The following is a 13,396-nucleotide window of genomic DNA, read 5'->3' as shown; positions in this document are numbered from 1 at the left end:
TATTAAGATAATTATGTAGATGTCAACTGAGTTTGATATTTTTACTAATAGAGATATGATAGATTTTATGCAACAATATTTGACAGATTTTTTAACAAAATTTAAATATAATAATTAAAATATTTTTTTTTAAATTATAAGACTAAAAATATTAATTTTAAATTAAAAATTAAAAATAAATTTATCTTTAATTTGAAAAATTAAAAATATATTTAAGTCAAATATATAAATTTATATATTGTTAATTTTTAGTAAAAAATAAGTTAAAGACTAAAAAATATAATATTTTTAGCAATTCAAAATAATGAAGACTAATATTATATATTGTCTTTTCTGAAAAATAAATAATTAGTTGTGTAAAATTAATTTCCACTCTAACTCCGGTAAAGTGAGTATGCTAACTAATGGACCAATCAATGTGAAAAATAAGAAACATTTCTCCTATTTAGTTGGGATAAGTTTAAATATCATGTTGATATACCTATTAATGTTTTATTGAATATATTTTTAAGTCCCTGCAAGTAAAATAATATTTACTTTTAGTTTTTAAAAAATAAATCGTAATTTTTTGGTCCGCATTTATGAACTATGAGAAGAAATTTAGAAGGGTGCAGTTAGTAAAATAGGGATGCAAAAGAAAAGTTAACTTTCGTCCTCGGCTTTGGGCCCCTTTGATACCCGGTGTGCATTGAACCAAAAAAAAAAAAAAAAAAAAGGAAATGAAAAAGAAAGCCGCGTGATATTTAATTGAAAATTCTACAGAGAGAAGTGGGCGTAGCTGGTCAGCACTGACCTCCGATGTTTCTCGGCAGGAACCAATACAAAAATACAACAGCATCCTAAAATTAACAAGAAAAAAAATAGAAATATTTTCCGAAACTAAATTTGTGGAGATCTGTCGGAGAAGAAAGAAGTGAAAGGAAGGCTATTATCCTCTTTCCATTCGTTGGTTCAGCTTCTGGTTCTGGTACGCTTAATTGATTGTATTTGGTTTATTATTATGATTAGATGATGCGATGATTTGTTTATGAAGCGAGGGGAAGCTGATGAGAGATCGTTGTTGGATGAATATATGATAATAATAATCGGTGTGTTTGATGGGCAACACATGCCGCGGATCTTTGAAAGGGAAATATATTCAGGGCTTCAGCCAGCCCGAAGACCACTCCAAGCGCACAACCCATTCTGATCGCTCCGACTCAACTAAGCAAATTCCCAATTCCGCAGAAAACAAAAATCTACCCTTGAACGCCCGGAAAGAAGCCATCATGCGCCGAGGCCTCGACAACCAAGCATACTATGTCTTGGGCCATAAGACTCCCAACATTCGTGATCTATACACTCTTGGCCGCAAATTGGGCCAGGGACAATTCGGCACCACTTATTTATGCACCGAGAATTCCACCTCCAATGAATATGCTTGCAAATCCATCTCCAAACGGAAGTTGATTTCCAAGGAGGACGTCGAGGACGTTAGGAGGGAAATTCAGATTATGCATCATTTAGCTGGTCACAAGAACATTGTCACCATCAAGGGTGCTTATGAGGACCCTCTCTATGTCCATATTGTCATGGAGCTTTGTTCTGGTGGTGAGTTGTTTGATCGCATCATCCAGAGGGGCCACTATACCGAGAGGAAGGCCGCTGAGTTGACCAGAATCATTGTTGGTGTTGTTGAGGCATGCCATTCCCTCGGGGTTATGCACAGAGATCTCAAGCCTGAAAACTTTTTGTTGGTTAATAAAGATGATGATTTCTCTCTTAAAGCAATTGATTTTGGCCTCTCCGTTTTCTTCAAACCCGGTAACAAATATTTCCCTTTTCTTTTTCGTTATATCATCATCTCTCTACTTTACTTTTTACAACTTTATTTATATTGAATTAATTGTATTTTTTTTATCTTCTTTAATTTGATGCTTCTGATTTGTTTCCAATTACAATTTCTTGAACTTTACTGTTATTCCCGTTCAGGGGTTTTAGTAGTTATTGTTCAGGAAAAAGAAAAACCATTTAATGCTAATTAATGGTTGTTTAAATCTTCATTGAACGTTTCTTCCTCAGGTCAAGTTTTCACTGATGTAGTTGGCAGCCCATACTATGTTGCTCCTGAGGTTCTCCTCAAGCATTATGGGCCTGAAGCAGATGTGTGGACAGCAGGTGTAATACTATACATATTACTTAGTGGCGTGCCACCGTTTTGGGCAGGTATATCTCATTGCCAGCACTATTTTGATTTCCTGTCCTGCATCTATGTCATCACTGAAAGTTTTGTCCTTTTGGAGTTCAGAGACCCAGCAGGGTATATTTGATGCAGTATTGAAGGGACATATAGATTTTGACTCAGATCCTTGGCCTCTAATATCTGACAGTGGAAAAGACCTGATTAGAAAGATGCTGTGTTCTCGGCCTTCGGAACGGTTGACTGCTCATCAAGTGTTATGTATGTTCATCCTATTTTCTATACTTACTATAAAGCAATGACCAACCTCATATCAAAAGAATAGTTGTTTTGCCCTTTTGGACTAGTCGCTATCTCACCATGGTTACTCAGCGGATGTTATTATAGATGTATAGCACACTCACCCAGTAATAGTAACCTGGATGTTAATGTTTCCTCAAAAGCAAATTCCAGATTAGTTTCCTTAAGGATTAAATTTTGTAAGTATTCAAAATATTGTGTTTCAATGTGTTTGCCTGAAGATGTTAGTTGTGTCATCTCCCTATTTAGGTCATCCTTGGATATGTGAAAATGGAGTTGCCCCTGACAGGGCACTGGACCCTGCTGTTCTTTCTCGTCTCAAACAATTTTCAGCAATGAATAAGTTAAAGAAGATGGCTTTGCGGGTAAGTGAAGCTAATTGATGAATGAATATCGGATTATGTATGAATGTAGCTCATGCATTGTTATGAAAAAGATGATGCTTTCCGTAAATGATATGTAAAGTGCTATTGTTGCCTTTCCTCACTTACTCTTTGCTTTCACTTCTCCTTCATATATTATCTTTTTGCTTGTCTGAAACTAGTTAACTGTAGTTATAATTGTGTATCATGCTATTTTTCAGGTAATTGCTGAAAGTCTATCTGAAGAGGAGATTGCTGGTTTGAGAGAAATGTTTCAGGCTATGGATACTGATAACAGTGGTGCAATCACTTTTGACGAACTCAAAGCTGGTCTAAGAAGATATGGGTCTACCCTGAAGGATATAGAAATACGTGATCTTATGGAAGCGGTAGGTGTTTCATGTTCGTAGTTCAATTTTATTTAGTTATACTTTTTGGAATATAATATTTTAAATTTCCTTATATATTCCCTTGTACTTTGTAAGTTTGTATTGTATTCTTTGCATTCACTCTGTTGCATGGTTCTTTTTTAATCTCTGTTACATGTTGAGTTCATAGTTCATGAATCAAGCATTGAAAGAGGACATGGTATTTAAGTAATTAAAGAAATATGTATTGGGTCAATGGAGCATGGCTTAATTGTGTTTTTGAGCTTGGGATGATTCAAGTTTAAAGTCTTGTATTATGTCAAGTCACCGGTTTATGTTTATCATGTTGTGCGTTTGATAACCAATGATGATAAGAAATCAACTTTTTTATTTTTATATATTTTTCATAACAACTTATGAATATAAAAACCAAAGCTTTAATTTGTGTATGTCTATTGGATAAGCTATTGTTATGTCCTTTAGGTTCAAGGACCCACATTAATTTATCATTTTAGATACTTTGCATGTAAGGAGAGTTTATATATTTGGTAAAATTAAAAAGTTAATGCAGGAAATCATAGTTTTAAAAACCAGACCGGTCATCGAACCGGTTAGGGTACTGGGTCACTGGGTCAAAGGTTGAACAGGTGGGTCACTAATTGAACCGCATGACCCAGTTTTTATTAATTTTTTTAAAAAAAATATTCATGTTAAATATATTTTATACTTATAAATTTCAATAAATTCATATCCTATTTTAAATTTCAATTTCCATCTTATTTAAAATTATCTTTATTTTTATTTTGTATAAAGAAATACATAAAAAAAATTACATGTTAAACTGTATATTAATACAAATTAAAAATATAAATAATATGTACATATATAATATGCTTGCAATTGATATCACAAAATAATATATGTAATATCTACATAGATATTATATTATTAAATATATAATTTAAAATTAATAATATACTATAAAAGTTATTTAAGTTGCATATATTACAAATAAATACATTAGAACAAGTAGTCATTCTTATGTTTAATAAGACTCTTTGCTCTTCCATTAATAGATACAATTCTCATTATTATTTTTGTACTTTGTGGTCCTTTAAAAAAAATTTAAAAAAAATTGTAGTTGAACTGGGTCAATGTTGAACCGGAAAATTGATCGGTTTAATCCGGTTTAAAACGGGTCGAATGCATAACCGATTCAACCTAAGATTCGGACCGGTTGGACCACCGGTTCCCGGTTCAACTGGCCGGTTCGATCTGGTTTTTAAAACATTGCAGGAAATAATAGGACATGTTTGCTAATATATATATATATATATATATATATATATATATATATATATATATATATATATATATATATATATATATATATATATATATATATATATATATATAAAAAGAGGAATTCACTTACTCTAAGAGTATATCTTAATAGACTTTCCATTTAATAACTCATGTTGTAGATTAAATTTCAACGATCTAAGTGATAAATTAAAGGATTTTAATGCATAGATCAAGTCTACAAATTTTTAAAAAATTTGAAAACTATTTGATATTTCGTTTTATTAATTCAAATTAGCAGATAATTATAAAATATTTTATACATTGATTTGAATTTAAATAACAAAATATCATATGATTTTTAACTTTTAAAAAAATTGTAGACTTGATTTATATATTAAGAATTTTTAATTCAATTGTTGAATTATTAAAATTTAGTATAAAATATAAGTTATTGAGTGGAGTAAGTCTACAAAAATTTACTCTTAAAGTAAGTGGATATATATATGAGGAAGGATTCGTTTACTCTTGGAGTAAGTCTACCTAGATTCGTTCAATAACTCATGTTCTACATCAAATTTCAACGATCCAATCGATTAATTTAAAGTTCTTAATGCATAGATCAAATCTGCAAATTTTTAAAAAATTTGAAAACCATTTGATACTTTGTTTCATAAATTCAAATCAATGTATAAAATGATTTGCAGGGATTCTTTATTTGCTGGGAATTTGTTACTTTGACAGTGGGGTTGACATTGGGCATCACATTAGTGAGGCATATTTAAAATGTGATACTACTGTAGAAAACGAGGAACTAATCAGTCATTGTGTATTCATGTTAAATAAGCTTTGATCATGTTCAATGCAGCTAAAATGTTTGAGCTGTTTCAGGCTGACGTGGACAAAAGTGGAACCATAGATTATGGAGAATTTATTGCTGCAACAGTTCATCTCAACAAACTAGAGCGTGAAGAACATCTCATTGCAGCATTCCAGTATTTTGACAAGGATGGTAGTGGTTATATCACAGTTGATGAACTTCAACAAGCTTGTGCAGAACATAACATGACTGATGTTTTTCTTGAAGATATTATTAGGGAAGTTGATCAAGATAATGTAAGTTGTTTAGACTTGTGCTATACACTCACATAGGATATCCTTGTAGGATGTTAGAAGTTACTGTTACAGTCAAGCATTATATATATATCCTCCCGAAATGACTGCACTGTTAGTCTTCAAATTTTCTGTACTGCATTAACCTTAAATTGGTTTTTATTTTGAAATCTAAAATGTTCTTTAGTGAAAGAATGCTTACATGTTGCAAACAATATTTGATTTGCGCTTATCATGCATTAACTGGACTTTTGTTTCAAAGCTACAATAATTTTGTTACTTAACATCTTAATACTGCAAGGATTTTACCTCAAAACAACTCCCATGTTCTGATTAATCAATATCAACATACATTACATGTAAATTGTTATGGTAGGTGGTAGCAATTAAAAAGAAATTATATTTTAATTTTTTTGCATACTAAGGAAAACTTGTTTATCTCGATAAAATGCATGTGCAGTGTCCTAGAAAAATTATAATAATTGCTGTAAAAACTATACAATTTCATAAAATCTTCAAAATAAAAGAAATCAAAAAATGATAGTAACTAGTTTATATTCAAAAAATTAAGGATATGTTAATTGTTTAAGAGTATTTTGCTATTTGGATTATGTTGTGATAGTCAAAGACACTTGATAAAAGGCTAGACAATAAATTGTTCTGGATAACTATGATTACCATAATTGCTTACCTTTTGCAATTGACCAGGGCCTTACGATTATAACTTTAGGTATACTAATTGAAGCAACACTTGGCATCACCTGCCCTCCTCTCTTCCCAAAATAAAAAATATTCTGAACTGCTGTAGTTCTAATTTGTTGTATTATTTGCTACAAGAATTATGTAATTATACTATTACTAATTAATTATCGTAATTATAATTTTTGTGAAAAGTGATATTACTATTGAGAAATTCTAGCATTTTACTAGTTTCCAACATACTCCTAGTATTACTCTTTATTTAGTGGGACCTACATGAAATTTATTCAATAATAGAAAAGTGTTCTGAAAAGTGTGTTGTTAGTACTTAGTATTTCTGTTATTAAAAGCACTTGTGATAGCACACGGTCTTCAAGCTTTTTGTTTTAACCATATTTCTACATGTGCAACTAGATGTGAATGTGTTGGTATACAGTAGCAAGGAAGGGAATAACAGCCTGGAATTAACGGTTGTTGAGGGCAGCCTGTGAGGGAATTGTGATCAAAACATGATAAGGGTGCTTTGTAATAATCTGCTCACATGGCAGGTGGGGGCAGGAAACAGATTTGGTTAATGAGAATTGGAAGGAGAGAGAAGAGAGGAGTGGGGAAAGATAGGAAAATTGTGCGTGAGACTTGGGATGGGAGGTAGCAAGCCCCTCGAATTGCTTGTAGTATGTCTACATTTATTTTTCTTTTTTTGTGAGGCTTTTCTTTTCTATTATTGTATGAATTCCCACATGAGAATGGTGTTGGTATCCTGTTATCAGAGATGGAAAAGGGAATTTTAGATGTTTTCCTTATGTTTTCAGGTTCCTTTCTGGATGTTAGGGTTTGGCAAGATGCAGAAGCATGCACTATGCTGTTAGGACCTATGCTTGATCTATCCATTAAACGTTTTCTGACCAAATATGTTGTATTTGTGAAAAACAATTAATTAATCAAAACTGTATCATGCCTTAAATAAACTTTAAGTATCAAATGCTTGAATTCTAATAATTTGACAAGCATGGTTTTTTTGTTGCATATCAATATTTAATTGAATTAAGTTCGTGCACCCTCTTGTGTAATTATGCTTCATGATTATGTTTATATCCTTTCAGGATGGAAGGATTGATTATGGTGAATTTGCTGCCATGATGCAAAAAGGCAACCCTGGAATTGGTAGGAGGACTATGCGCAACAGTCTGAATTTAAGCATGAGAGATGCACCAAGTGCTCAATAGCTTCCAATTGTGCTCATTATGTACAGGTACTAGGCTTTGGGTAAAATAGAACTTTATCCCCTGTATAAAATACTATTTTTCCCATTTTATATACTCATAAATTTTTAATTTGTCAAAGGTCAAAAGGCATCATAAATGGTATGTCCTGTACTCACCAACATACTTCCAATATTATTCAGTAGGCCATCTCTAGTTGTTAGAATAGAAAGGCAATAGATTTTTAGTCTCTCACTCTAAGTTAAAGTTCTGCGTCATTGATACACAATATATATCTTTTTTCCTACCATTACTTGTTAGATCCCACTGATTTAACTTCTTCAGCTCCAATTTAACACATCCTTGCAGTTAGTCTTCAGCCAATGAACTTGCTGCTTACAATTACGAGTGTCTTTTTTGTCCGTGTTCAGAGATATTGGCTGAGAATGAATGGTTAATGATGTTATTATGAATGTAGATGGAAAGAACAAATTCAGATTCGGTGTAGGATAAGAGCATGAGGAGGAGGAAGAAAACTGAAAGAATTTAGTTTTGGCTCCTCTAAAATTACAGATGCACTTAGACAAGTGTGGAATTATAACCATTGATCGGAAAATCAATGGTTGATATTGTGATAAAATACATATGCACAACAACAATCAAGTTAAAATTTTAACCGTTGATTTTTCAATTAATTGTTATAACTACGCATTTACTCTTCTTATATAATGCACTTTTCACATCAGAAGTCAAATACTAAGAATTTGCTATCTTTTTAGTCTCTATTATTGAAAGAGTTATCAATCGTTGATTTTACCAGGGATGGAAAATTAAACATAATTCTGTCTCAGGAAGGTTCTTCAGTACATGATGAAATAAAACAGACTCTTACGGTTTTCATTTCTAACTTTATGGGTGTGAGGTTAGAGGACATGTTTGTTATCTGAATTTGAAAATATATGATGTTTGGTTTCTATCAAAGCACGGGGTGGAGCTAAGATGCAAGTGTAAATATTCTTAATCAATGTGCCTATGTGGGAAAGAAAATGTCCAAGCATTATGGAGCTGCCTCGTTTATAGCATATACTTTTTAATATGCTGGTGTATGATTTCCTGATGAAAAAATAAATCATTTTGAGGTTTTAGGTTGGCTTGAGTTATGGAAGTATAAATTGAAGAAAGCAATATATCGGCATACATTAGGAGGTGTATGTGAGCCAACTGGCTAATGAACCTTTTGCATTTTTATATATGGTAGTAGTAGTTGTATAAAAAAATGTAACCCAAAGACCAAACTTGGAGTGGGGAGTGGGGCTACCATATAAGCAAATCTTTGTAAATAAATATCTTTCCAGTCATTAATCTCCCTGCTTCTTGTGAAAGTTCTAAAACCAGTTTCTGCTGTTGAATAATGCATCTAGAGATGTCTCTAGATGTAAGCGATTTCAACCAGGTGTGTTTTGCATGATAGTTTATATCCTGGCAGTTTGCCAAAACCAGTATTAGCTGAATAGCTGTTGACTTTGTTACTCTCAATTTTAATGTCACTCACTGTATTTCTGATATGCAATTTTGGCAGGTTGTGTGCAGCGAAGCCAGAAAGAGAAAAATACAGCATAAATCTTTACAAAAAATTGTTCATATCCTGCTGACCAGTCTTATCCATGAAGTTAGAATTGTGGATGCTCTCGCATGAGCACCCATCAAGTGTTACATTTATGTACTGTACGAGTGCAACGATTGTTTCTCGCTTTGTAAACCTCAGTGTTGGGTGTTACAGCTATTTCAAGTTGGTCTTCTGTTTTTCTGTGCTTTCATGTAGGGGGCATAATGTCTATAGTTGAAGTAGAAGGATTTTGATCTTTCAGGTTCTTGATTTCACGGATGTAAAGTTTCACACGCATGACATGATGTATTGGGCGAACTACGAAGCCCGTGTGGATTATGTTGGAGCACATGCATTGTGTTAAAGTGTCGTTGGAAGCATATTATTTCCCAGCTGGCTTTTCTTTCACTATACAAATATTATTCTACCTTTTTTATAGCTTAAAAATTACTTTAAAGTAAGTTCAAAATAAGAGCTTTAAAAATAAAGGAGAAAAACTCTTAAAAAAGAATAAATAGTTTATCTTTTATAAAAGAAAAGTCAGAGAAAGTAACTTAAAAAAAAGTCAAACGAATTAGTTTTTAGAAAGCTTAATTGTGTTTCTAATTTTTTTCAAATATTGCAATTGTATATTTTGGTCTCTAAAATTTTAATTGAGTAATTTAAAATTTTCAAGTATCGTTAATGCACAATTTTAGTTATTTTGATTTAAAATTATATATTATAAATGATTTAATAAATTAATTATTATATATAAAACATAAATGATTATCATGTGTAACAACAGTTTTAGGGAATTTTTTTTGGACGAGATGATTTTGAAGGATTCTTTTAACTTCATATTTAACTTGATTTTCATTTATCATAATAATTTATGAATTAAATCTTAATTTTAAAATAAATTATTAATGAATAAAACATAATAATATTATATTATAAATTATTTATCATAAATTTAAACAAAAGATTTTATATTTAAAAAATATTTATTTATTCAAAATTTAAATATAATTTATATATTTAAATATAATATTTATTTATATATATAATTTATTCAAACATACTGTATATATATAATATAAAATTAAAAAATATTTGTCTTTTTTAAGTTATATATATAACTATCATTCAAGTATCACATGATTAGAAATGAAAATAGATCAATCTTAAATACAAGTTTATGGTCTAACTTAACAAAAGTGTTAGGTTTAAATTTGAAAAAAAAACTATTTATTTAAAAGAATAGGATTTGGACTTATAAAAAAATATTAGGTTTAATAGATCAACTTATTTATTTATGATATAATAATTATATATATATATAACATTATTAATAATATAATTAAATAGATAAATTTGTAATATAAAAAATTAAATTATCAAAAAAAATTTACATTTTCACTACACTTGAATATTTTATTTTACACATCTTGTTTGTACAAAATCAAGGTATCAAAAATAAATTTTAGTAGTTATATTTTTGTCTACTTTTTTCTTTTATCTTCATGGTTGGTTATTTAAAATATTTCAATTGTGATATGATAAATATTTTAAAAAAAATTAATACGATTATCTTTTTTATTACAATCTGTGAGTATTTTTTTTATTTTTTATTTATCTTAAACTCTAAATTTTAATAATAATAAAGTAAACTATTTTTTTATCATGTAAATTAAAAAAGACTTAGAATATAAATTAAAAAAAATATTGGTACATGCATTTAAAAATATAATTGTTGACTTATTTAAGATTAAATTTATTGTCCTATTTAACGATGTTAATGAAAAATAAACTTTTAAATAAATTAATTACAAAATTAGCTTTTAAATATATTAATAGGTCAGATCAAACTTTTGAATAAGTTAGATTTATAAAAAAAACATATAATATATAATAAGTCAAATTTAGGCTTTAGTTTTATAAAACAGACATGACTTATATATTTAAAACATGACCTGATTGTTCTATTTTCATCCCTACACATGATACATTCATTAATACTAAATAAATAAAATTTATATGTATTACTAGTAATATAATATGATTGATAAAATAATATCAATAATTATTAATGGAGATATTAAATTGCACAATTACGATACTTAAGAGACTAAAATTATTCAAATGATTTTTGAGAGAACAAATCTTTCGAGTGCAATATTTAAGAATTTGAAATTGTTGAATTAAGACTTTAAAGATTAAAATGACACAATTATAATATTTAAGGAACAATAATACTTTTAATTTTCTTAAAAATAAATTGTATATTTTGGTCTCTTTCATCTTATGGTGAACTAATTAATGTGGAACAAAGAAATAGATGTAGTTGATCCAATTTCCTTAAGTAATTAATGTGGAACAAAGAAATTAAAGGAACTTTTTAACCAATAACTATCGAATAAATGTAGTTGATCCAATTTTCCTTAAATAAAAATTTAGGAGAAAAAGTTAGTCATAACATTACTTAAATTGATGTATTTACTCATGGGAATTGCTACGGTACCCTCAAAGATCGAGGGGTTTCAATACATTTTTCTATTAAATTCATAAAAAATTTAAAAAAAATAATTTAATTATAAAATGAATAATCTAAATTATACTTATAAAATAAAAAGTAAGATAAAATTATAGAGATTAAAATTATAAGATTTTAATAATATTATAAAATATTAAAAAAAGAAAAAAATTAATAAATAGTAGAAATAAAAAATTATTAAAATTACAATATAGAAATTCAAAAATTTAAGACAAAAAGACAAAAAATATACTTAAAAAATTATTAAAATTAAAATATAGAAATTCAAAAATTTTAAGTAAAAGATAAAAATATACTTAAAAAATTATTAAAATTAAATTATTTAAATATATAATAATATTATTATAAATAAATTAGAATATATAAAATAAAAATAAACTGACTAAATAATTTAAAATTTGAAAGAATAAAATATCATAAATATTATTTAAATAAATTATTAAAAATATAAAATATAAAAAATTGTACCGGTACCCTCTCAAATAAGATGGGTATCATAGAATTTCTCTTTACTCATAATAATATTTTTTTAAAAAAAATAGCAAATAGCTAAGGTGAAATTTAATTCAATATATATCGAGTATAATATTTTGTTTACTCACTCAAAATTGAGTATCTGTTTTCTTAACTACAAAGCTCTTGTAATTGAAATGTTATATAGGTTTATATTTATCAAAGTTGTAGCATAATTTTATTAATTTTTCTCAATTTATTTATTTTGATTTTAATTACCGACAAATTTGAACACAACTCTCTCTATATATAAAGATTTACTTACTCTAAAAATAAATTTTAGTAGACTTATCTTAATTAATAATTGATGTTTTATGTTAAATTTTAATAATTTAATTGTTAAATTAAATTTTTTAATCTATAAATTAAATCTATTTTTTTTTAATTTTGAAAATCGTGTAATATTTTATTATATATTTAAATCAATATATAAAATATTTTTTTATAATTATTAGTCAATTTAAATTAATAAAATAAAAAATAATAATTATATATATATATATATATATTAAAGTAATCAAATTATACTTTTATAATTTTTAGGATTATTGGACTGTGTAATAATTTTATATAAAATATTTTTTTATTTAACTGTTAAATTATATAATTTTATATTACCTTAAATATATATCAAATTTTATTAAAATTAAATACAATCATAATATCTATATTTTAATATATATATATATATATTACATCAATTTTGATGTATATAAATATAATATTAAATAGTTTTGAAATTAATATAAAATTTTGTATATATAAGTAAAATATTTTTATCTAATAATGAAATTTTAAAAATAATTATTTAATTAAAAACTATTGATTATATAATAATTATAAAAGTTATGTGCTAATTTAATATATTTCTTATTAAAAAAAATGAAAACACTCAGAAACGAGATAGTGCACCGCCACCGACACAAAGCAAAGCAATCCAATGTGGCGAGATGACGTCAATAATTGTGTCCTGTGGTATGCGCTGGAATCGTGGAATCCAGCTTATATCTTGTGTCATAACCGCCACGTAAAACGGCAACACACGTACAGACGACGGAAATGTGGAGAAACTAAATTAAGCACAACGTGGGAGAGGAAACTTGAATCTCACGGCATGGGATTGGAAGTTATAGTAACAATTAGAATTCACTAATCATTGTGCCATGGTAACTGGGGATTCTTTGTAATAATTAAATAACATCTAGGATGCTGTATG

General features: G+C 28.1%; 1 protein-coding gene across 1 annotated transcript; it reads left to right on the top strand.

Moving 5' to 3' along the window:
- Positions 1–764: 764 nt before the first annotated feature.
- Positions 765–9,523, top strand: LOC109789934 (calcium-dependent protein kinase 26). Its single transcript, XM_020348992.3, has 9 exons — positions 765–967; positions 1,034–1,803; positions 2,062–2,205; positions 2,288–2,440; positions 2,729–2,844; positions 3,063–3,230; positions 5,403–5,627; positions 7,427–7,575; positions 9,105–9,523. The coding sequence occupies exons 2-8, from the start codon at positions 1,098–1,100 to the stop codon at positions 7,547–7,549; spliced, it is 1,635 nt and encodes a 544-aa protein (XP_020204581.1). The 5' UTR covers positions 765–967; positions 1,034–1,097; the 3' UTR covers positions 7,550–7,575; positions 9,105–9,523.
- Positions 9,524–13,396: the final 3,873 nt, after the last annotated feature.

Source organism: Cajanus cajan, chromosome 9, assembly GCF_000230855.2.
Source record: "Cajanus cajan strain Asha chromosome 9, NIPB_CcT2T_4, whole genome shotgun sequence".
NCBI classification, from domain to species: Eukaryota; Viridiplantae; Streptophyta; class Magnoliopsida; order Fabales; family Fabaceae; genus Cajanus; species Cajanus cajan.
This window is presented reverse-complemented; position numbering and strand designations above follow the sequence as displayed.

Coding starts and splice junctions, on each gene's coding strand:
- LOC109789934 (XM_020348992.3), top strand. CDS start 1,098: ATGGGCAACACATGCCGCGGATCTTTGAAAGGGAAATATATTCAGGGC. Junction 2,441..2,728: donor GACTGCTCATCAAGTGTTAT/GTATGTTCATCC, acceptor CTCCCTATTTAG/GTCATCCTTGGATATGTGAA. Junction 5,628..7,426: donor GGGAAGTTGATCAAGATAAT/GTAAGTTGTTTA, acceptor ATATCCTTTCAG/GATGGAAGGATTGATTATGG.